The 26,518-nt window shown below is 39.0% G+C and overlaps 1 protein-coding gene across 35 annotated transcripts in view; it reads right to left on the bottom strand.

The window, feature by feature from the left end:
- PTPRD (protein tyrosine phosphatase receptor type D) overlaps positions 1–26,518 on the bottom strand; it is a 2,222,827-nt gene that overhangs the window by 392,416 nt on the left and 1,803,893 nt on the right. For all 35 annotated transcript variants that reach the window (XM_058695363.1, XM_058695354.1, XM_058695368.1 and 32 more), the window contains one exon: positions 20,209–20,375. In XM_058695363.1, the coding sequence (XP_058551346.1) occupies positions 20,209–20,272 (64 nt within the window). In that variant the 5' untranslated portion in view covers positions 20,273–20,375. The remainder of the gene's footprint in view (positions 1–20,208; positions 20,376–26,518) is intronic.

The raw sequence follows: 26,518 nt of genomic DNA, 5'->3' as shown, positions 1-26,518 counted from the left end.
AGAGGACCACCTAGGGAGCTTTTATAAAAACCATCAGCCCAGGCCCCATGCACAGAGATACTGTTTCAATTGGCTGGGAGTGGGGCCCAGACATCTGTGTTTTTTGTTGTTTTTGAAAGTCCCCAGAACCACTGCACCAGAGACTGATTAAAATTTATTTTTTCCCAGTCCGTAAATGTTTACAGCATCTTTATTCATAATCACTAAATATTTGAAACAACCCAGATGTCCTTCAACCGGTAAATGGATAAGCAAACTGTATATATACATACGATGCAATACTACTCAAGCAACAATCTATTGATTCATGCAACAACACGGATGAATCTGAAACGCACTTTGCTAAATAAGAAAAGCCGGACGAGGACGGCTCCACTCTGGAGCAGTGTGAGGGTATTTTGAGGTGTAGGACCTGCAGGGTAATTACGGTGGAGGATGTAACACTCTCCATCTGTTCAAACCCACACAAATGTACACCACAAATAATGGATTTTACTGTATATAAATTTCTAAAAATCAATCAGGAAGTAGGGAGTGGGAAGCAAGAGAATGCAGACCATGACCAATCAATCCAACCACTTTACAAATGTAAAGTCTAGTATCACATAACTAGACTGAAGGAGAGGGGGAAAGAACTCTCCGAAGGAATTTTGGAAAACAGTGTTTTGACTGGATACCGGAAGGCTAAAACAGCCCATGGTAACAGCATTTTCTTGTTCTGAAAAAAAAAGAACACAGTCATTACCCCCCAAAAAGGTCTAGACTTTTATAATTTCTGTAATACTTATTTTGATTTCCTCTTTTTCAGCTGTGTGGCTGTATTTAATAATAGGAACAATCAACTCATTTAATCAGAGAGCTGATCTTCCAGCTAATATGTACTTTATTCCACCGCTTTAGATCTTTTCATGCTAATAAAATATGAATATGTGAAAATGATATTGATTCTTTAGTTTGTCAAAATCTCAGAATAAAGAAATGCATTCTTAGAAACCTACAAGTAATATAGTATGCTTTTTATTTATTTCTTTATTTTAGAGACAGGGAGAGCACGCGCAAGGAGAGGGATAGAGAGAGAGAATCTTAAGCAGTCTCCATGCTCAGCATGGAGCCTGATGCGGGGCTTGGTCCCAAGATCCTAGGATCGCTACCTGAGCTGAAATCCACAGTCAGATGCTCAATCCACCAAGGCACCCAGGTGCCCCTGTTTATTTCTAAAACAGGATTTGAGAGGATTAAAAGTTAAAGACTTAAAAGAAAACCTCACAACTCCTCCTAAATAACCAGTAGTCCAATGCAAGAATTCCAGGCTGATACAAACCATTCAATTGGAAGACTGTCTATGGTTTGTTCCTGAACTGAATCCCCGTCTTGTCCACCTAAAATCTTTATCCACTGTCATATGACCTGGGGGGCTGTGGTGAGAATTACTGAGGCCTGACCTGTGAGGTCCCCAGTGACTCAGGTGAAGCCTTGGCATCAATCTATCAGAACACTATAGGCCAGAGAAGCCTGGGAAATTTATTATTGGCCATGATAATGAAAGCTTGGCCCTAAGTTTATAGCCTAAGGAAATATAAGTGAATCATACTAGAAGTGGGCCACAAACTTAAAACAATGGTCTACATAAACTGTTTCTTCTTTCCCATTCATTTTTGCTTTGAATGCATAGAAATCCATCACTTTAGGAGAGGAATTTAGTACCTGAATTATCATTGCCATCAAGAGCAATGGTAGATTTTCTATATTGTAACCAAAGTAACCCTGATCAAACCCAAATATAATCATCTTCACCTTCTTCCTCTAAAACCTTACCATTTTTCTTTACTACTGTCCCCTTTATTCTGCCCTCTTCAGACACAAGTCATGCTTCCCTGGCTTCAGGGCCTTGGTACAAGCTGTTTGGTTTTGGTTTTGGTTTTGGTTTTGGTTTTGGTTTTGGTCTTGGTCTTGGTCTTGGTCTTGGTCTTGGTCTTGGTTTTGGTTTTTCTGTTTGTAGGCTCTAACACCCCAGAATCATTAAATATTCTTCAGGATCTCAACTTACTATTGCTTCCAGGGAACCTGACCTCCCAACTAGGTCAATTCTCCTTACATTATAGATGTTCTGTACCAGGTTCCTCTCCTTCTCTAAACCTTGTTCCATTTATTCCCCTACTGTTCCTAGAACATCCAGGCACCTCCTATCCCAGTGTCTTTGAACTGGCTGCCCTCTCTGCCTGGAGCATTCCTTGATGATTAACTTCTCCACCTCTTTTAAATCTGCTTAAATGTCACCACCTCAGTAAGGCCTACCTTGACCTGACCACTCAACTTGAAATTGCATTGGAATCCTCCTCCCCACTCCTGATTCTGCTTCTCTGGTCTCTTACCCCATAATATTTATAACCTTTGAGCACATAATATACTTTATTATTTATAATTTGTGTTTTTTACTGTATTGTATTTGTTATCCTATTTCATAATTTTGAGGCCCCCTAGAATGTGATCTTTATGGTACAATATTTTTGTTGTTGTTGGTATGTTGGGTTGCTGATATATCTCAAACCCTAGAATGAGGAGAATATCTCTGGAATGAATTGCTTAAGGACCATTTATGCAAAATGTTTAGAAAGAGAAAAAGGATACTCAGATGTCCAGGACCTGAACACCATCTGCGAATTAGAACGTGTGAGCAAAAACATCTCTCAGCGAAAATAGTTTTGTATAACTTTAAGGTAACAAATTAGAAAGCATTGGTAATTAAGCACAGAAGAGGAAGTAAATCTTGCAGCCTCCATTACAATTACAAGCCCATAATCATTGCTAGGCACCTCAAGAACATGATCATAATTACTCCCCAGATAATAAGTGCAGGTTGAGGTGCTTATCCCCATTTTACAGAGGAGAAATCCAAGGTTAGATTGCAGCTGGCACTGGCCCTGCCTCTCTCCATCTTGTTCACTATCATATCCCCAGCAACCAGCAAAATGCGGGCAGGTAGCAGATGCAGAAAATATATTTACTGAATTAAAAAAAAAAATTAAGTTTAGAGGGGTTAATAAACTCTTCCAAGTCCAACCATCTAAAGCTAGCAAAAGACATAATTTGAACCCAGATCTTTTTACTTAAAAGCCAATGTTCTTTCCAACACACATTTCTTCTGACTAGAATTTTAATCATCATACATGGCCCACAAAAATGCAGCAGTCCCACCAACTATATACCATAGCAACTCTTCAGGGAGTCTCAGTATACAGAGGGAAATATGAAAGTCGATATTTCTGATTAGTATCACCCAAATGATCAGGCAACAATCATGCTTCATTTGATCTTTTTAGTACTGAAAAGTTTAAGGAACATTACAGAAGGAATGCCATCAAAACAGATAAAGTGAAAAGTTTTAGCACCAAGTCTTTAGTCTTCATGCAATTAGAAAGTCATTTTCACAGAAATATCTTATTTCTCAGACATGACTCCATCAGTACAGCCCTCTGTTTCCACCCAGCTGCTCACTTGGGCAGTGCCCTTCTGAGCACTGGCCTTTGAAATGCTAACTCATGGGCTGAACAACTGTTCACCTGCTCTTTAGCCTTAAACATTCTGAGGCTTTACATTGGGTAGCCAGAGCAGGTCCTGATAGAAAAAGGAGCTCAGGGCCACCAGGCTGACTTGACTACAAGGGACAAATCAGCAGGCAGGAGACAGAGCCTCTCCCCAGCCTCAGGCTATGAGGGGCCACCTGAGGTTCTTAAACCTGGCATTGTTAGAACACACAAAACTGGGAATGAAAGGAATTAAATGAATAATTCATCATCCCAAATTCACATTCACCAGAAGTATCTATATAATGGCAGTTAAAGGACTTTAAATGTGTCCTTCTGCTTTATATTTTAGTGTGAGATACCAGGTAATGGAATCTATTCTCTAATTCACTTTCCACAAACAGAATCAGCCCAAATGTTTGCTGCTAGTGCTTTGTTAAACTCTCTGCTATTGTTAAACCAGAGAAATGGCTGGAAACTGCTGGGATTGGGAAGTTTTATTCATTTCAATTCTATAAATTTCTACTGAGACCCTACACAGAGAGTGAAAACTTGTGGTCCCAGACCAGATCCATCCCAAAGATGTTTTTGCTTCAGCCTCAATATTATTGTTGCCTCATGATTTTTAATTGAAGCCAAAATGTAAAAATTAGGGATGTTTCACACACAAATCTGGATTTCAAGCTTCTCTAGGAAAATCAGAAAATCCTGGGCATGCCTCCCCAAATGGCAAGAATAGGCTAGGTGCTTGCTTCCCTCATGAGATCCAGCACAAACTTTCCAAGGAGTTGAACTGGCCTGCTTCAATAATGAATTTTATTTGACTAGTACAGAGGCCATTGAATTTGCTGTCCCTGGCTACATTCAAGGCTCAGTATTGAGACAGGCCTAGTACTGGGACAGTACTTCAAGAAGGCAGTATCTAAAATGAGTAAATACACTTGCCCTAGGCATGGGAAATGAGATTTAAGACAACTACTAAAAGTAATATATGGAAACTATGAGAACTGTCAGGAGGGACACAAAAGCCATAATAAAGTGCATTAGGTGTATTGGCAGAGAGATGAAAGAGAAATACATGAAGAAGATGGTTCTGCCTACTTCTGTAGCTGTTCTCTCTGTGACTTATGCAGTACTTTCCAAGTTCAACCCATCACAACATCTTTTAATCTTCTCGAATAAATGTTTAATCTTCTCGAATAAATTTTGTATCTGGAACCTCCTTATCCTATAACTGCAACCACAGTTCAGGTACTCATGACCCTGATTGTGTTTGATTTTACAGCAGTTTCTTAACTGGTCTCACACCCTCAAATCCATCCTCAACTCAACCGTCAGTGATCTACTAAAAACACAAGTTGGACCACATCATTTTCCAGTTTAAAAGATTTCATCGGCTTCCCCTATTAGTTGGTAATGCTGGGCTTTGCCTGAGAATGAACTGAGGGTCCTTTAAAGAATTCCCTACCCTGGGTCCTTACCTTCATATATTTTGTGTTAACGGGTTAGTGTGTGGCCTAGACGACTATAGTTTCAGCCCCAAGTAACTCCCAAGTATCATCAGGTTGAGAATCACTGATCTACCAGGCAAGTCCCAAGCTCTTTAGCTCTGCCTTAATGCTTTCCAATATGTTTCCTGTCTCTACCATACCTGCTAACGTTGCCTTCAAACTCCAGCGACGACCTGCTAGTGGCAATACTGTGTGTGCATGTTCACTACTGCATGTCTACTTCCCAGGTTTTCGTAACCTCTTTCCTCCCCCACTATTCTGAAAGCACCAACTTAGCTCTGTCTTCTTGTTTTCTCCAGGTGCTTGGGACACAGAGGGCACTATGTAAGAGTGGAGGAAGACAGTAGTGAAGATGGCACCAGAAGAGTAACTAAGATTTGGAATGGCTACGATGTGCAGTCATAAAGGGAGAAGAGAAGATTATTAGTAAAACTGGAAAAACACAATGCACTTTTTGAGATAAACAGAATGCCGGTGAATATGCAACTGTGAAAGCTTTTTTTAGGCTACAAAGAGGAGTCCAGTGGCCTGGGTAAATACCACAAAGGGAAGTGAGCCAATTTATTTCCTGCCCAATGGTGGCATCGGATCCATTTGTTAAACTGCAAACCCTCTAGAGAAAATAGGTTCCAGAATACAGGCAATTGTTTTATTATAATTATCATAATACCCTTCCTGTTTCCATCTCTCACTCCAAATCAGAACAATTAAAATGCAAAAAGAATTATGTGTTTTGCAATTGCTAAATGATCTTTTTATATCCCTTGGCTGATGCAGTTCTGATTATTTCAGAAACAGTAGTTCTCCACAGTGGTTTCTGCTGCTTACTTCAAATGATTCATGCAGTGGGGCTCTCATTCTTTCCCATGAGATTTTACTCCATAGTCAAATAGTCTTAATCATTAGTCAGCTTCCTTCATATTCAGCCAAGAGTTTTGCTTAATATAATTAGTCCTACTTTTTCATACAACTCTATACAGCCTCTGTCCTTATGAGAATAGAGTTATGCTTGCATTCATTTTCAGAAACTTGTACCTTCTACAAGTTGCCAGGACAAACTGGCAACAGTTGGTTCTTTATATTTTTCCATGTGAGTCAAGAATTCCAATTGCAATCAATTGCAAACTGCCCCCTCACCACAACCCATGAGGGCTTTTCAATTTGCTGACATATTGGATCATAAGTGTTATTTCTGAACATCGCTGCTGGATCAATGGTGCTTTCTCGTGGGAGTTTTATTTTCCTTGTGATTTATAAGCACTGTGATGGTACAGAGTACATCTGTACCAGAAGTACCTGTGATGTGACCAAATTCACCATGATGTTTCTGCTCTGGCTTGCCTCTACAAAACCAATATCAGGCTTCAATACCCATGATTACAAACCTGTTTCTTTACAGACCCAGTTACAACATTCTCATCAAATGTAACAATTTCCAGCACCTTTTTCTCTATATTTAAGGTGTTCGTAGCTCCAAATGTCAGGCTCACAGCGCAATGAAAAATATCCCACAGCTGATAAATTATTCATTTTTCAGGAGTTTGCGATTTGAAGTGGCACTAACAGCAGAGTACCTGAAGCACCCCCAAAAGACATAAAGTGCAGTAACATCCAAAGCTTTTGCCACATAAATTCCAAAGGTTAAGCGCTATTAAACATCTCTGTTTATCAAGAGATGTGCTCCTTGAACTTATTTATTCTAATTAATCTGCTCCCAATAAACATTACTAACAAAGCAAAGTGCTAAAAGAGGCTAATCAAAAGCGTCTTCTTTCCTTACCTCATCTCACCAGGTTAAAACAAGGTCCTCTGCTAATAAATATTCTCCACTTCCCACTGTCTGGTGAGGACTTGTAAATGAGTAGGGTCAAAAGCAGGGGTTGTCAAGCCATGAACTCAGTCCAAATCTGGCTCACTGCACCTGTTTTTAAGTTTTATTTACTCCCATTTTTTAATATACTGTCTGTAGCTGCTTCCTTCCTATAATGGCAGAGCTGAATAGTTGTGACAGAGTCTACATGGCCCACAAAGCCAAAAATATTTACTATATGGTCCTTTACAGAAAACATTTGCCAACCTCTCATCAAAAAGCATGCAAACGGGGCGCCTGGGTGGCGCAGTCGGTTAAGCGTCCGACTTCAGCCAGGTCACGATCTCGCGGTCCGTGAGTTCGAGCCCCGCGTCAGGCTCTGGGCTGATGGCTCGGAGCCTGGAGCCTGTTTCCGATTCTGTGTCTCCCTCTCTCTCTGCCCCTCCCCCGTTCATGCTCTGTCTCTCTCTGTCCCAAAAATAAATAAAAAACGTTGAAAAAAAAAAAGCATGCAAAATGTGTACAGGTTTCAGAATTTTTGCTCTGGGTAGGGTTTTAACTGATGTGTATCAATGTGTTCATCTACCCAGAAAACAGCTGCCTTTAAGTACTTGTTATCTAGAACATCATCTGTGTTACAGTTCCTGAGGAGAAGGAAGAATGAAGCAACCACATGTTCAAGGTTGCTCCTCAAGCTGACAGGTGCTTCATTTTCATGACAATAATCACCATGTATTTCAGCTATTTACTGGTGTATTTTAAACCACCTCAAAACTTGTTTTAAGGCAAAGATTTCTTTGCACAGGATTCGGCTCTGCAGGCTTCAGCTGGGTGGTCCTTCTCTTCCTCTCCACTGACATCACTCACGTGGCTTACAGTCACCAGGAGGAGGCTGGACTCTGGCTGGAAAGCTAAGATTGCTTTGCTCATATACCTGGCTCTTCACCTGGGATGGCTACAACTTGTGTGGGTGGTCTAGGCATTTCTTTCTCTCCATGGGGTCCTTACTGCAGGGTAACTGGATATCTTTCTATGATAAGTCAAGGTGCCACAGAGTGGAAGTGGAAGCTCCCAGCCTTCTTCTTCTTGTTGTTTTTTTTTTTAATGTTTATTTATTTTATTTTTGAGAGAAAGAATAGGGTAGGGTCAGAGAGAGGGGGAGACAGAGAATCCCAAGCAGGCTCCGTGCTGTCGGCACAGAGCCTGACATGGGGCTCGAACCCACAAACTGTGAGATCATGATCTGAGCCGAAACCGAGAGTCAAACGATGGACTGGCTGAGGCCCCCAGATGCCCAGAAAGCTCCCAGACTTCTAAGGGGTAGGACCAGCACTGGAGTAGCATCACTTCTACAACATTCTACTGGTTAAAGCACAACCAAGTACCAACACACGTTCAAGGGGAGAGTCGTCTTGCTTCCCTTTGAGAGGTGCTGTAAAATACCCGGCCACGATTTCCTACCTATCACATTCTAGGAGGATGAGGACATCATGAGTACAGCGATAAAATCTTGAAGGCACACCTTACTGCTAACAATTTAGAATGATATGGACAAACAAGGAAGCCTATCGAAAAATAAAGGCCATTTTATAATAAAACACTGGTGGCAGAGAATGCAACATTTCCCAAACTGACAGTATTTTCTTCTTTTATTAAATTGAAAGGGGACAACAGGTTTTCTAAAAGCCATTTGATGCTTCTCTAATTCTTACATAGTGCATATACTGTGGCTATGATCTAATCTTTCCTCCATGACCCTGAATCCTCATTCTGACTGTCAGTGAGGCTCCTGGACAGCTGCCATGGAGCTGGGCCTCCCGGGCCTGTTGCACTGCCAGCATCACTCAAGCACTCTCCACACAGTTCTGACTGCCCTGCACTGTGAGTTCTTGTACCCGCTCTTTTTAACCCATCTGCCTCCTGCCTGGACAAAGAGTCAAGAGAGCTGAGTTCTAGGCCCTTCACCATTACCTATTCCCCTTTTTGCTCCAGGCAGTTCACCTGTTCTGACCCTTGGTTTCTTTTATCTGAGAAGTGGTGATAATAAAAAGTATACTGCCTACTTAGGCCTAGAGTTTTCAGGAACAGATTAAAAATAAAATGTGTTTAAATAACTATACAAGGGAAAGGTACTATCATAATCATTGCAAGGAGACAAAATTGCATTTTATTACTAAAATAAGAATAATATATTACAGAATTAATTTAATATTGTATAAAATACATACTTAATATAATAATAATGGCTACCATTTATTTAGTGCTTCCTGTGTTTTAGGCATAGTTCTAGCACCTTACATTGGCTAGTAGTTAATTTTCACAGCAACCCTACCATTACCATTTGATATGCTAGACCACAAAGCTGAGGCATGAAGAGATCAGACAATCTGCCTCTGGTCACACAGATATTAAATGGAACTATGACTGATATTTCCCAGTTTGCATAGCTGATTTCAAGAACTTCTGAAAGGTCTATCACACGTCTGACAAAACTTCCTCCTTCCAAACCCCACAGAAGTTAGAAGGGGAGCATTTACCTCTCCCAACCTCTGCCCCACAGTCTGTTCCAGAGCTGATGCACTAGGAGTGGTTCTAAACCAGGGGTGATTTTGTCCCCCAGGTCCCATTTGGCAATGTTAAAAGACATTTTGGTGGTCACAACTGAAGGCCAGGGTGCTAATGGTAGAAGCCAGGGAGGCTACTACATATTCTATGATACTGAGGGCAGTTCCCAACAGCAAAGAATTCTTTAGCCCAAAATTTCAATTGTGTCAAACTTGGAGTACACTGATGGCAGAAACACAGCACAGAGAGACTTCACTTCGAGTTCAGCACATAGGAGACATCCAAATCTATGATGTAGATGCTTTTGTTTATTTGTTTGTTCTGTTTGTTGCTGCTCTAGGGTATATGCTGCTTAGTTCCTTGATCTGAAAATCATCTCAATAGGTGAAAATGCTAGACAGGCGATTTCTGCACACATCAGGCATTACAGTATATACGATGGGATGAAAACAAACCCTTACTGAATGCCTGCCGTGTATCAGGCATGTCAGAATTCCCAAAGAGTCAGAAGAATTAAGAAAATTATTCCAGGTAAGCAGAAGGGCAAGAATTTAAGCCAAATCTGGTTGTTTACAACATGTACTATTTTAGAGTAAATACATTTAAGTTATGGTTTAATAATCCTTATTCTATTTATTACTTTATATCCCCATGGGACTTAAAACTAAGTACAAATATGTTAAATCACATAAAATCAAGATTTTTTTTTTTTTGGAAATGGAAGCGGTTAACCAGGAAAACTTTTATTTAAATGCTTTCATCTGTAAAGGAAATACATACTAAGAATCACTGAGGAGTCAACTGCTATCACCCTGGCTAAATGGAAGCACGCAGAGCAAAGACCTATTAAAATTCCCTTCTTCCCTGCAAGTCAATGTTGCCGATCACCCTCCAATTACAGATCTGTTTTTCCTGCATACCCTCCCCAGTCCTCTCCAGCTATGGATATCGATGAAGGAACATGCAGACTTAATTACATGTTTCCAATGTAAAACTATCACCTGCTTTAAAAGAAACACAAAAGTGGCCAGAGATAAAGAGCAAAACGCAGACATTTGTGCTTTTGCTAGCCAAAGGCTTTAGTGTTTAAAATCTACATTGGCTGGTGCAAAGAAATTTCAGTTAAGCCGTTTAGACAATGATTTATAACTTGATCAGGAAGGGAGGAAGTACCTACCTTCTAATGCATTATTTGCAGAAAATATATTTATTTTGTTCTGGTAAGGGTTCACAGGACCCAAATCAAGTTTCACAGATAAATATCCCAAGAATATATTTGTTTCTTTACATCTCTGCCTAGCAATCCAAACTCCTTCCAAGGCCTACAGGGCCACAGGATCAAGCCCCTCCCTGCCTCTCCTACCTATCTCTTGCCACTTGTGCTTCAGTCTTCTGGGCCTTATTTTTTCCATTGAACATGCTGGGCTCCTCCTTTGAAAATCACTGCTCATTTTGTCTGGATGCACTGAATGCCACTTTTTCAGGGCTGGTCACTTCAGAACATCACTCAGCTTAAGCATTTTGTCTCATTAAGCAATACCTTCCACAATATAAAATGGAGTGTCCTGCCTCCTCCTCCCCCCTTACTGTCATGTACATCACCTTGTTTCATTATCTTTGAAGCATGTGTATCTATCCAAAGTCATACTGTTCATTTATTTTTTTGTCCATAACCTTGTGTTGTATTTTTGTCCATAACCTCTTTACATAGTGAGCACTCATTCAATGAAATATCATTACTTTTAATTTAACTGCTGTGATTTAAATGTGCTTTTTAAGGATAGATATTAGGGGGATTTTCTTTGTAATGACCTGAAATTACTATAGCTTAAAGCTATAAAGTACCTTTTCAGTGATAAACAATCCCTTTATAAAGACTTAGGGGAGGGGCGCTTGGGTGGCTCAGTTGGTTAAGCATCTGACATTGGCTCAGGTCATGATCTCACAGCTCATGAGTTCAAGCTCAGCATCGGGCTCTGTGCTGACAGTTTGGAGCCTGGAGCCTGCTTTGGATTCTGTGTCTCCCTTTCTCACTCTGTGTCTCCCACACTCATGCTCTGTCTCTCTGTCTCTCAAGAATGAATAAACATCAAAAAAATTAAAAAAAAAGACTGAGGGGAAAATAAGTAAAATTAACAATAAACAACTAAGAAAGGAAAAAAAAAACCTGCTGAAATGTATTTGTTATACTTCCTGTACTTTTAGCTCAAAAGTGAAGTCTTGCATGCTTTTTAAATTGAAGATATAAGTACTTAGCATATTTTAATGTTACATTTAATAACCATATTATAAAATGATTGTAATAACACTATGCTGTGATTTTGCAAAACCCATCACAAACCATAGACTGAATTTAAAACTTTGGTCAGAGAACAAAACTAAATTGAAATATTTTTGTACAGTCTGATTCCACCTTTTTACACAGATACTAACATAAAGATAAGTTCAAATAAAATGACCTAAAATAAACAACCAAAAGGGAAATTATAAGAATGAGAAGTGATCTATTTTCGGAAAGAAATATATAATGCCATGTTAAAAATAAAGGATTACTTATCCTTCACTAGCCTGGTTTTCTCTTCCACTCCAAATCATAACGATCTGTTCCTGGTTCGAGTTCTAGGAGAGCATATCTTCACAATAGTCAACTAAAATATTATTTCAGTGTCAAGGCTGTCCTCCCTAACCTCCACCACCCTGGTCCTTGTACCCCATCAATCTGCATAGCTTCCAACCAGCCTCCCAACAGATCCAAGGCCACTCTGGCTGGCCTGGCTCCAAAGCTTCTCTACACTCAGCAGCCACAAGGATGTTTTTAAAATGCAAATTCCTTCCCTTCACTCCTCCAGCTGTTCCTAGAAGAAAAACCAAGATCTTGAACAAGTTCTATGAGGTCTTGCATTAGACAGTCTGTACCTGTTGTCCAGCCCTATTTGAATTCTCTCTCCTCATTGTCTGGGATCCAGGAACATCCATCTTCTCATGCCCCAAAATATACTAGGTTATTCCCGTCTCAGGGCTCACAGGCATGTCCTTTCTTGGACCTTAACGGGTCTTTCAGGTATAGTTTATTTAGCTTCCATTCACCCACAAGATACTAGCTCAAAACTCATTTCCTCAGAGCTATGCATGTGGTAAGGTTTAACAGAACTATATAACTTTAAAAAGTAAGTTGATATAAAACAAGTAAACTGTAGTTTAGTTAGTAGTATTATGCCAACATTGATTTCCTGATTTTGATAATGTACTCTCATTATATAACATATTATCTTGAGGAAAACTGGGTGAAGGGTACATGGGAAATTCCTGTAGAGTCTTTCAACTTCTTTTCAGCCTAAAATTATTCCAAAATTTAAAAAATGTCACTCCTTCAGGAAAGCTTTCTATTACTCTTCTGAACAGATGAGGCACTAAGCTCCTTATTTTCTTCCCTCAAATATTTAACGCAGTCCAAAAGTGTAAACTTTTGAGATTAATGTTAAATATTTGTCTACCCTGCTAGAGTGTAAGCCTTTTGGGGTAGGGATCATATCTCTTTATCTCACTATTGTGTCTCCAGTAGCTAAGTCAGTACTTGGCACAGGGAATGTGACCAATAAACATCTATTTAAAGAGACTATTAAATACATGAATGAGCCAATGAGTCAATGTCCTTTGGAAGCACAAATATATATAAAGATACATATTTACATATTTAAAAGATACTGCTCAAATTACGAAGTTAATAGGATAATAAATGTCAACAGAGATCTAAACATAGATGCTTCTAACTTGAAAATGATGCAAGCTAATGAGAAAAAAGTATAATAGCAACTAACATTTAGTAAATATCTAATCCAATTCAAGATGCTTTGCCAGCAGTTTTTTACTTAATCCTTATGATAACCATATCAAATGTGTGCTATTTTCAATCTTCATTTTACAGATGGGAGGCATACAGATATTTGTAACTTGCCCATGGTCAGAATAATTACATAGTAGAGGCAGGGTCTGAACATGTACTTCAGCTTCTGAGTCCACAGTCGTAAGTACCACTTCCCACGTGGAGATAAATTCTGAAAATATTGCTTGAAACAGTTCTAAAGAGTGACCTATGACTTCTGAAGGTAGATGACAAATGGATATGAAACCACATTCTTTACACTTTTGTATCTCTACCTCGTGCACAAAGTCTTCCATGGAGCAAGCAGACGGTACAAGTGTGCGTGCGCACACACACTACTTTGTCAAATAACAAAAAGAAGCTAAAGGAAACTGAGGAAATGAAACAGACAAAATTATAGGTAAGAGAATGGGTTTCCATCCAATCGGCAGTACTTTTATCTTTGATTCTTAATTTCAAAGTGGACACTGGTTGGGGATTTTCCACAATTAAGTGAAGCAGAGCAAAGTGGGCAGGAGAGTCGGGGCTCCCAAACAAATCAAGGTCATTGGAAACACTAACGAAGTGAAGAAAGTTAAAGAAATTAAGAATGTAAAAGGAAAGAAGTGAGGAACAGATTAATCAACTACCATCAGGCTATAACAAGGCTGCCATCAGGCTACCATCAGCAATAACAAGAAGTAATTCACCAGCATTTCAGATATCGTTCCATCTTTTGAGCCAAGGGTCTCCTCATAAACAGAGATCAGAGCTAAGAAACATGTCATACTTAGGATTTTTTTTTTTAAATCAAGTCCCTCTACATTCAATAAAGTGTTTTTAAGTGCACGCATTGGTTGATTTTGTGACATATTCTTAACCTTACTAGGTAGGTACAGCTTTGCTGAGAGCAATTAATTTAGAAAGCTACAAATCCTCTGCAACAGAGCTTAAGGATCAGTAAAATAGCTGGAATATTTTCCTTGCTGCAGACAGCTGGATGTTGCTAATTTAGCTACTTTAAAGTGAGGGGAGGAAGGAGGAGGGAAAGGCAAAGTTTTTATTTTGCCACACATCTGTAAATTCAGAGAAAGGGAAAACAAGGAAAGCATTGATAAGCTTGGTAAATGAACTGGATTTCTCCCTGCTCTTGTCAGTGAGCATGTCTATCATAACTGGCCTAAGGAAACCAGCACACTTTCCTTTAAGGTTACATACAACGAAGAGAATCTAGCCAAATTACTGGTTTAAGCAACATTTTACATTTTCTATTTTAAATAGTTTTATTGAAATATAATTCACAGAATACACAGATCACCCACTTAAGGTGTACAATTCAATGGCATTTGGTATGTTTATACTCAGTGCCATCACTCCACTCTAATTTTATTTTTATTTTTTAAGTTTATTGAGAGAGAGAGAGAGAGAGAGAGAGAGAGAGAAAGATGGAGGGCAAGAGGGAGAGGGAGAGAGAGAGAAGACCAGGCAGGCTCCATTGTCAGTGTGGAGCCCGATGCGAGGCTCAAACCCACAAACTGAAATCATGACATGAACTGAAATCAAGAGTTGGATGCTCAACCAACTGAGCCACCCCTGCGCCCAAAATTTTAGAACATTTTCATCACCCAAACAATGTACCTTTTAAAGGATGGTTCTATGGTTTGTGATATATGTGTGTGTGTGTGTGTGTATATATATATATACACATATATATACACATACATATATATATACAATGTATAATCATATATATCATATATATCATATATTATATATAACCATATATATGATATATATAATATATATAATTATAATATATAATTATATGTATAAATATGTATATACATAAATATAATCATACCCAAACCATCACAATCTAAAGTGAAAATAAAAAGATATTTTTTAATGAAATATTGATGTTCTCAGTGTGAAATAGGCTGCTGCTGAAAGGTATGCATTTTGATGACCTATGAAAGACCTCTTCTCCATTTCTAACCTCATCTTGGAAGGTCCAACTACATGGTTAGGCTACTTCTCAGAAGTGATTCTGCAAAATGCAAAAGGAATAATTTTGACCTGGCTTTTAATTATTTCCCTTTATTTTTTTTCCTTGCAGAATAATTTATGACCATATCAAAAGCCACTCATTTTCTTCCTTACCATGCTCACCTCAACTTCCAGTTTTCTGATCCAATGGCTCATATATTATACTATTTGCCTATAGGAAATATCTATAGCTCCTCTCTATGAGCATCTCAAAAAAGAATGCATTACAAAAAGCAACAGAACAGAAGGATGGAACACTTTCCATTAATTAGACCCAAGGCAAATTTAAATCGGTAATTCGAAGAGTGAAGCTTTTTTTTTTAAAGCTTGACTAGCTTGACTAAATATGCTTCATAATTTTTCCTCTTGATCTTCAGTTTAATTAATGGGACAAGAGTTTTAAGAATCTTTTACGTATAGGACTTTATAGAGAAGCAAGCTAGGACTTTTAATGTGCTTCAAGAAAACCTGGTGTATCAAACACCAAAATTTTGATAATCTGTAGGTCAAATAAAAAAGCAGTTTAGCACAATACTTCACAAAACTGCTCAATAAAAATACTGGTTGCATATCTTTGAAATAATGATATAACAGCTAACATTTATTAAAAATCTATCATGTGTCATCTGCTGACTGTGTTTTACATTAACTCATTCAACGATCACAAAACCCAAGGGTAGGTTCTCTACTATACAATCATCATCATCATTATCATCATCACCATCATTCACATCTTAAAGTTAGGGAAACTGAGGCAAAGAGCACGTTGTATCACGTGCCAGTTTACAAACGACAGCCAGAACTTAAAATCAGAGTCTGTCTTTAGAGCTCACTTTCTTAGCCATGCCAAAGAAACCAAGAAGTTTCACTGGATATAGTGATATACTACTAAAGAGGGGAAACACTAATTGATTTTACGTAAGACAGGAATATAGTGGGTAGACAGGGACTACAAGAAGCTTCCCTACAATAAGGGGGGGAAATGAGGATTTATTTGCCATCTCAGATGGAAAAATGTGAAAAAAAAACAAAAAACAAAAAAGAGAAAATGGATGAACTAAGCCATTTGAGGAATTAAGCTATCAAAAGTCATGTTTCTAATGAAGATCCAATAAACATCCAGGTCAAATTACAGTTGTCAAAGTGTAAACTCAGGTCTAGACTGCAACAGTAGGCAGTCAGTGATTTCATTAGCATGAAACCAATTTGGTGAAAGAAGGTGCTACATGTAGGTTTATAGCCAGCATCTAGTTAAAAAACAAACAGAAAATGACTAGTAAACAGAAAACTAAAGCTAACATAAAACTACCACAAACTACTATGGAAACTCAGCCAAAAGAAAAATACCCACACCAGGACCACATTAATATAAATTTACCTTTAATTTGCATGCAAGTTATCACTGAACTGACCTCAATGAGACCAGATTTAAACCAAAATTTGACCTCAACCAGACCACTGCCTAACCCAGAACGAACGTCAGTCAGACCACCACCTAAACCAGAAACCTGGTTGGCCTGACATGAGGAAGGACTACTATTAGTGCTCAAACAGGAGTCCTGCTGAGACTACAACTCTACCACCTGTACACACTTTCAAGAAACAACAAGCAGAACCATTACAAGCACTCAAGACCCAGGGATGAAAAGAAATAAGAGCCATACACACATCTAGCCTTTTAAAATAATAGTGGGGATCTGTGGGGCATTTTAAATTGGCAATGGCAAAGACTGTAATTTTCTGCTAAAGGGATATTATCACAATTTTTCAACCTGGGTTTGAACCAAGGCTCATAAGAGCTCTCCTACTTAATGCAACATCACACCTAGCACTTACTATAACGCTCCACACAGCAGATGAAAATCCTGACTCCTTGGCTCTTTGGAGTTAATCATTTCAAAAGGCAGTGAGCAGAACACATTAAATTAGCATGGTAAACTAGAGTGGATTCTTTCCATTCCCCACCCCTACACAGTCCTCTTTCTCAAGTGGGAGGACACTTTTTTAAAAATTATTTCCTAGTTCTCAAATGGCTCTGCCAAGCTACTATTAAATTTTGAAATAGAACTCCTGATTCCTTGCATAAATACAAAATACAGTTAGGTAAAAGAAAAACAAAATATGGCTAAAGGTGCTAACGAAAGCCTAGGGTAACAAACCAGTGACCCAGGTGCTGGATGCCTGAGAAATACTGTATTTAGATGATGATGGAAAAATATAATTTTTCTCCAGTGCTCATTATGTCTGGGTTTTTTCAGTGTTTTGTGAGAAGATAATGACCCAATTTAGTAGGTTATAATCCAAGAGCACCTGAATGGCTCAGTAGGTTAAGCATCCAACTTCAGCTCAGGTCATGGTCTCACAGTTCATGGGTTCGAGCCCTGCATTGGGCTCTGTGCCAACAGCTTGGAGCCTGGAGCCTGCTTCAGATTCTGTATCTCCTTCTCTCGTTGCCACTCCCCTGCTCACACTCTGTCTCTCTCTCAAAAACAATAAACATTAAAAAAATTAATAGGTTATAATCCAGATCCTACTTTCCCAATTGTTGTTTGAACATCCTTCAGTGACTAGTCATATTTCCAGCTCCACCATGTGCTTTCCCATAAAACAAATATCCTCCAATAGATTAATACGGGATGCTCTTTTTTCTTTCTAAATATACCTCAAAAAATATCGCCAATTCTTCCCCTTTCGCCAGAAACTCTCAGGTTATGCTACCCTACTCAACAACACTAAATGAATCTGCTAAAGGGAAAAGGTACTAAATAATCAAGGCTGAGTAGACAAGGACAAAACTAACTAATTTGACAAAGTTTCTTTAGTTACAATGGGAGGAGTGAGAGAGAATGTATTCTTTTTCAGGTTACATCTTGATTGAAAGCTGATATCATATAAACATACAACACGGTAAATATCTTAATTTAACTGAAAGGGACTAATGCGGACTTGTTTTCCTTTTCAACAGCTACTGTAGAGGAGGTGCAGTGAAGGGGCATGCAGAAGGAGAAGGGGAGGAGGAGGGTAAAGAGAAGGGGAGGAGGAGGGTAAAGAGTAGGTGATGATCATCTGGAGTGTAGATTGTTTTTTAAGACATTATTTTATGGGGCGCCTGGGTGGCTCAGTCGGTTAGGTGTCCGACTCTTGATTTTGGTTCAGGTCATGATCTCACCGTTCTGAGGATCAAGCTCCACATCGGGCTCTGTGCTGACAGTGCAGAGCCTGCTTGGGATTCTGTTTCCCTCCCTCTTTCTCTCTGCCCCTCCCCTGCTCCCACTCTAACATAATTTTAAGAGTACTTGACATTTGTCTGCCACTTTTCACCAGAGATTTAAGCAAAGTATAGCTGCTCAGTAGAAGAACATTTCTACTTATCTGGAAAGATAACTCTGTGGATAGATGACAATTACCTCTAGCAACTTTATGAAAATCTCTAACTGCGATCTGAAATTAAAGTGGGTCCCCAGGGTGCTGATATGCTTTTGCCAAAAATTAACAATTGTAAAACAACGTACTCTTTCATTCTAGCCAAAACAGAAAAATAAAGCCATATGCCTGATTTCTTTAATAAACTAAATTTAGATTACCACTTTAAAATAGATTCTGACATAAATGGCTTTAAAATAACAAGAGCATCTTTCATTTGGGTCTTTTCCCAGTTAATTATTTGCTGGCATTGTCCTAGACATTCCTTGGCTTCACCTTAAACCAACACTCCCAAGTGCTAATTAGGAGACTATATACATTATTAACCAGAGAATGTGCTTAAAATATGCATGTTCCATATGTATCCTGTTATTAACAGGATTCCTTTCAGTCCTGGAAAGCTCTCTTTAGAAAATAGAGTCCCTATTTAAACAAAGAAATTGGCTGCTATTGAGGAAATTTTTGTCAAAATTCAATTAATAGGTAGGGGCCAACAGGACACAGGATCCTTGTCTTCGAAACATCCTCAACATGAATCAAATTTCATCTCACGGAAACAGTCAGCAGAAGGAAAAGTTAATGCCTGCAGATGTTATATGTTTTCCTAGTACCAGGGGACTCCCAAAGAGAATGGCCGACTCTCACATGAGCCATACCATTCCTGAGAAACCAGACATGTCAGTGAGCCCAAGCCAGAGGCATGCCTTTTCCAGTACTATCTCTACCAAAAGACCCTGGGCCAGATGGGAAAAGAAACATATGTAAACAAGGTAGACCTAATGATTTCCTAATTACGAAGGAGATATGATCTTCTCATTAATTGGCAAGCTAATTGACCACAATCTCAGTTTCATAAATTGAGTCCAATAAAGCAAACTTTGGTGTCTGTACTCCACAGAATTCTCCTCACACTTCCACACCCTTCATTCAGCCACAAAGTTGTCAGTTCTGCTTGATTTGTTTGAATACTGTACTCGACGACAGCTGTCGGAAACAGTACATTAGAACAGCTGCTATGACAGCTACAAGGGGCTTGGAGGTTTAATTGGGCTCAATGTGACATTGTGCATTTTTCTAAACTTAGAAAGTTCCACAAAAGTAAAGAAATTTCTAATGTGTCTGAACGATGTTTACTTATTGGCACCACCAACTGGTTAACCCCGATTTGAGTTATATCATTGGGCTCATAGTATCTTTGCCACCAGGGTTGGTGAGACAAAAAAAAAAAAAAAAAAGACAGTAGAAGCAGTTAGATGCACAAGAAAAGGGGCATTAAGAGAGAGGAAATGGTAAGGAAGTCACGTCAATAATCTCTTTCAAAGGCTGGCTGGTAGCCAAGGAGGATCCCACAGTGTCTCAGGATTTACTTCCTAAGGAAACGTATTCAGAGGCCCTGAGCCTGGTGCCAGCTGCCAACAAAACCGCTCATTACAGTCACAGCCCCGTGGAGAAGGGAGAATGGCTTACTCTCAGCATCCGCGTGGAGGAAGAAAGCGAGAAGCAGCAACAGCGGCCTGGCTACGTGCACCATCCTGCAGCTTGGCAGCGGCCTGAGCTGGCAGTTTGGAATCACTGCCTCGGAAGCTTCAGCGAGTCTGTCCGATCAGAAATTTCAGCTGGAACTCTTTCAGAGCCTGTAAGGGGAGAGGAAGACAAAAGAAAGGAAACACAAGGACGCTTAGATTTTTTACTCTTTTCCTCTTGTTCCATCACAAACACCACGAGACACGATCCATTGTAAACACCCAAGACATTGTAACTGTGATGCCTTTGTTTTAGAAGGGAAATAACTTGGTTCGAAAAATGGGGCAGCTGTGGCACATCTCGTGCCCATTGTCAGGCTACCCTAAAGCCAACCACCTTGAATGGCACTCTCTGCTTGTGCCACCTTTTGGGCAACGCTGTGCGAGAAGAAACTGTCACTTCTTATGAAACACTATGTGAATGCATCAGTGGAAGAAAAAACAGCAATGCTATGAGACAGATTTAAGGGAAGCTCCACCGTGCTGGATAAAAGTCTATTATTGACAGAATAGTGGAAGCTGCTTTCTTGGCACGAGGTGAAGTGACAGGGCTAATTCAACTTCTCCAGCTAAATGGGAGAGGTTAGAATTTTTTACACTAGCACGTTTGGCTTCTTCCCTGAAGACACATCAATGTTCAAGTCTAGTTTGGCTTCAGTAAGTCAAAACAATAGTTAGCATGAGCCTATTTGCTTTAACAGGATTTGTATATGTCTCCTGGGCAATAGCTTTGCTTTCTCAATCTCCTACGTAAAACTGATAAACTGCGAACTGTAGAGAGCCTACTGGGTGCAAGTACACTTAGTATACAGTGCCATGGAGCACAAAAAATGAGTCAAATTCTGTCCTCTGTGACTTTCCAGCTCAGTAGAGAAAATAAGACCGTCACATCTGATGACTACTATAAGTTGAGAAGTGATGAGTGCCAGGAAAAGAAAACCAAATAATGCCATAAAAGACAGGATCTGGAATGGTATCATAGATAAAGCAGTATCTCAAAGCAGGCATAGGAGTGTAGGCAGGATTTAACCAAAAAGAGGAAAGGCATTCCAGGAATTCTATTAAAGGCAGGGCAGTGGGAAAGGAACTTTGGAAAAGATGAGTCTCCAGGTTTGGCTGGAGTAGGGCTTCCCAAATATCTATATGCATTACAACCTCCTGGAAGGCTTGTTAAAACAGAAACCTGGTCGCCACCCCCAGGGTCTGTAGTTCACTAGGTCCGTGATGGGGTCCCAGAATTTACATTTCTAACAAGTTCCTGATGCAGCTGGTACAGGGACAACATTGAGACCACTGGCCTGGTGTGATAACTCATTAGGAAATCAGAAGGAGAGGAGGCAAAAGAAAATGGCTCAGGATTAAACACACACACACACACACACACACACACACACAAAAGAAAAAGAAAAAGAAAAAAGAAAAGGTCACAGTGAGCCTTGAATGTCAATCTAATTCAACCAGCCAATTATTCAGCAAACCACAAATAAAACTACTTAATGTTTTAGAGCAGAAGAACAAGGAAATAGGCTTTGGGAAGATAAACTGACATGTACATGTGGAAATATTAGGCCAGAGCAAGAGTCCCAGGTGAGAAGAAACACAGACCACACAGCTATGGTGGTCCTGGCAGTAACTGGAAAGAAGAGAAGGCAATGATTAGGTCCAAGCAATAATTTGAAGTATGACTCTTCAGGTGATAAATAATTGTTTTTATAGGAACCTTCAACAAATCTAGCACACATCTTGAAGTGTTTTTTGCTTGTTTGTCTTTAAAGTTTATTTATTTGAGAGAGAGAGAGCATGAGAGAGAGCAGTGGGGGGGGGGGGGAGGGGGCAGAGAGAAAGGGAGAGTGCTGTCAGCACAGGCTCAATCTCCAAAAACGTGAGATCATAACTTGAGCCGAAATCAAGAGTCGGACACTTAATCAACTGAGCCACCCAGGCGCCCCAGGCACAGCATCTTATACACAGTAGCCTTTCAATATGGAGAGAGTAATGAATGCTACTGCTTCCTCTATCATTGTGAGAACTTGAGCATGACAATCAGAATGTGTTTGCCAAATGAAACAGTATACCTTTAAGTTTTGTATATTGGAATACTTGAAACACATACAAAATTCTTGACAGGAAATTCTAGAGCTATCCAGAAATAACCTAATCCACTAAAATGACTTGTACTTTCGAAAGTACTGTAGTGCAGATACTACAGTGTATCTTTTCTGAAACTGAGCTTAAGGCTGAGAATAAAAAAATTTAAAAAGATCTTATCTTGTTCATTACTATGCATGAGTGGTTTAAATGAAGGAAAGATAAAACTAAAAGAAAGAGTGGGAGATCATTCTAATTACCAATCCACTAGGTAACCCTTTTTATTTTTAACAGATTTGCGGGTGGCATAAAGCGGTAAGTTATACATTGAAACACATCTACTTGAAACCAAAAGCTAGCCAGCTGTTCCAAATCTGCTACTGTTATCAATCTCATCAGGAAAACAACTTATTAGGCAGTTCACAGCTATCAAATGCTAAAATTCTCCAAACTTCATAGGAAAAGTGCTGAAAGAATCAGCTCTCCTCCCCTCCCCCTCTCTCTGTCCCCATCCTCATGCCAGCATTTCAAATGACAGCAAAGTCCAGGAGACATCAGTCCTGTCGGACTCAATTTGTGTCTGTGCAAGCGTATCAGAGCCAACTGCTACATAATGACTCGGTGCGATCACAGAGATGGAGATGTATGAAATGCTCTCTCAGGGAAGAAGTGATTTGGCTTTTTCCTCTGCCTGACTGAAGTGGCATAAGAAGACCAAATTCTTCCAAATGAGCCTACAAATGTTACCTCTGGACTTAAAACAGTGATAGGATCTAGGAATGAATGCAGCTGAAGCGCATACATATTTATACTTAAATGGGCTATGTCCTTGGCCTGATTCGACAAAAGGAGATCAGAGGTGTGAAGATAAAACCTATTAGAGATGTTCATTCCAGCTAATCTCCACTCCATATCTTGTTTATTACTTGGAAACTTTGCCAAAAAGGAAATGCTGGCTTGCATATCAGTAACGTGGAATTTAAATTTTAGAACAAAAATGGGAAATGGATTTTTAAAGGAAACACTGACAGCGAAAATAATGAGGATGAATGAATATTACAAGTAGTTTCCATTAGCCTAGAGAAAGGGTTGCCAAGCACTTTGCAACAAAAAGAACAGGAAAAGGGGTTCAGGGATATTAAAAACACCATGGTTTAGCTTACATCACAAATTACTGTGAGTGTGTTCAATAGCCCTCAGCAGAGGCTAACTCTCATTTTTATATGCCTTGTCCTTTGTGCCTTTCCTTCACTGGGACAAGCCAATAAAACTGAACCATGCAGGTAAAATGAAAGATACACACACACACACACACACACACACACACACACATTTAAAACTCTCTGGTTTCTTATTGCTTGCAGGACAAAGATCCTTTTAAGGAACTATAATTTTGTTGATTTTTCAATTAGCCAAATACTACTTTTGTGTTTCTGTACATTGCATGACCTCAAAAGCTAACAGTTCAGAGGTGCACAATATAATTTGAAATGGAATAACAAAAAGTACACTTGCCTAAAAGCCTCAACAAATCACTGTTTCAAGTGATCACATAAACTGCCATCTACTCAACGCCTTATCTTCAATTTAACATTGTAACCCTTTCCTGTAATAAGTATATTCATATTCAAACTAATATTCATGCTGAAGGATTTTTCCCAGCTTTCTGAATTGTGGTATGTGTTTCTGTAAATTGTGTTAACATAACAGAAAAAAAGGCATAATGGAACTTTTCTTTCCTTAAAATTAGAATCCCGATTTCCCTAGGAAAATGAATGATTGTCAGTTTTATGTAGGAAATATGCAAAATGAGTGTGCAACATCTTGTCCTACCAGGAAGTAATGAGACTTTCGGGAACTACTAGGTCATATCCAAAAAAGGGAGCCGAGGTGATGAGGCTCCCTTCAGCTAAATGGAGGAGATTCTGGTGGCCAGAAGGAAAACTGCAATTAACTGAATGAAACATATCCTACTAAAATCTGTGAGTTCATCACTTTAAAAATATTTTTTTAAAAATTAATAGGTCATCCAGAAGGCATTTAAAGAATCAAATCATTCTGAAAAGAGTGAGAGAAAGGGAAAGAATTTTTCATTAAAAAAAAATGTCCATAGAACTTAAAAATACAAACAACAAAAAAACCCTGCTGTCACTAGCAAATCAGAGATCATTGTTTATATCCCATTTTTATAATTTTGCCTTTTTCTTATCTAACAACACCATGCTCTCAATTCTAGACTCTAAGAAACAGTAATATTGTAATGATACTTAACTGAGCATTTCTTCATATAGATATCTATTAAGTTAGGGGGATGGTGTAGTAAGGAGGAAGTCCCAAAATGTTGTGACTTCTTTCTGTCAACCTTCCAAACCAGTCCACTCTCTCTAAATCGACTAGACAGGCTTCCAATCATTTAAGAGAAGCAACCGTTTGTGCACAACATGTGCTACCAGGAAAACCCAATTTGTAAAACAGACATAAGCAGGGGCTGCTGTGGCTGAAGCTAGGAGTTGGGGAGCCTGGAGTTTACAGCAAGCTGACAGAGGCCCCTGAAGGCCATCAGGGAACTCCCTGTCCTCAGTGCACAGCTACAACACAAGGACACATAAATAAATAAATAAATAAATAAATACACTTTCAACATTTCACTTATTTGTGAGGATTTTCCACGAGGAGATAGCCCTCTAAATATTTTATCACGAGATAGGACAAAAATCCTCCAGCGCTATCCAATAAAACATTCTGGAAATGTTCCTTATCTGCACTCATAATTGGCTACTTTAAACGGAGCTAGTGAAACAAGAGAAATAAACATTTTATTGTATTTAAGTTTAATTTAAGCTTAAATGGCCACATGTGGCTAGTGGCTGCCCTCTTGGACAGCACAGACTATGGTTACTTGCTTCAACAGCCTGAACATCATGGCTGTAAATGAGGCTTGGATTTTAGGGCTGGAGATGAAAACAGTGAGTTGGGAACCCTTAGTCCTTGTAGTCTTTGCTTTCTCATAATCAGACTCTAAAGATTCATTGTGTTATATGAGGAAACCTACTTAACCTCTGGGCCAAATACTTCTCCATGGCTATTCCATCCCCTGGCAAAATAAATAAATAAATAAATAAGAACTTAAGCTTATTTATTTTAAGAGAGCAAGTGAGCGAGAGCAGGGGAGGGGCAGAGAGAGAGAAGGAGAGAGAGAATCCCAAGCAGGCTCCATGCTCAGCTCTGAGCCTGACATGGGGCTCGAATCCACAAAGCATTAGATCATGACCTGAGCTGAAATCAAGAGTCAGATGCTTAACTGACTCAGCCACCCAGGTGCCTCATTTTTTTTTTTTTTTTTTATGACTCCATGGAATGTAAAGCAAGGATCAGTAAGTGGGTTAAGTGTATAACTGGAAAATGTCCAAATAGAAATTTTATTATTAAAAAGAGGCATTTGTGTTTCATATCATAGCCAGAAAAGTTTTTTGTTTTTTTTTTTTTCCCACTAGTGAAAGTCCTTCTTTCATGTAATAGAAATGGGAGCTTCTAACAGCAAAAACGTGCCACATCTCATAAACAGGAAAGACAAGCATACTTCTGCACATCCATGGGGAATGATTTGTATAGTTCTTATGAAATGGCTACATCTGATTAATTAATATCAGTGAGGAATATGGAAAACATTCTTTAATACATGCAGCACCAAAAGCCTCAATGCCCATTATGAAAACTGCTGCTGAGAAAACGGAGAACAGTGGATAAAGGCTATTAAGTTAAATAACACACTGATAAAATAACTGTATATCCAATCCATGCCAGATAAAACACTCAAATCTAAAGGATATTAGGAATTATTTTTATGAGTGAAATTCAAATCTTCTTAAAATGATACTCTTTCACATAATGGCACATCATATCAAAAACTCTTTTTTTTTTTTTTTCAAATTTTGGTCCTAAAAATGCTTACATGGAAATAAGTTGGGGGTGGGTGGGAGATTTCATGAGTTATCACATATAAATACAAAATAATAATTCAATCATCTTATTTTTGGAGTAGGCTATGAAGACACCAAGGAACTCTAAGTAAGCAAACAGTAATTCTTTGAAAGAATCAACTGAATTATAAGAATATCTGAAGAGTAAAATGATACCTATCAATATGGATACTATAAAAGGCTCTC

This window comes from Neofelis nebulosa, chromosome 12 (assembly GCF_028018385.1).
Source record: "Neofelis nebulosa isolate mNeoNeb1 chromosome 12, mNeoNeb1.pri, whole genome shotgun sequence".
Lineage (NCBI taxonomy): Eukaryota > Metazoa > Chordata > Mammalia > Carnivora > Felidae > Neofelis > Neofelis nebulosa.
The sequence above is the reverse complement of the archived record's forward strand: the minus strand, read 5'-3'. Positions and strand labels throughout refer to the sequence as shown.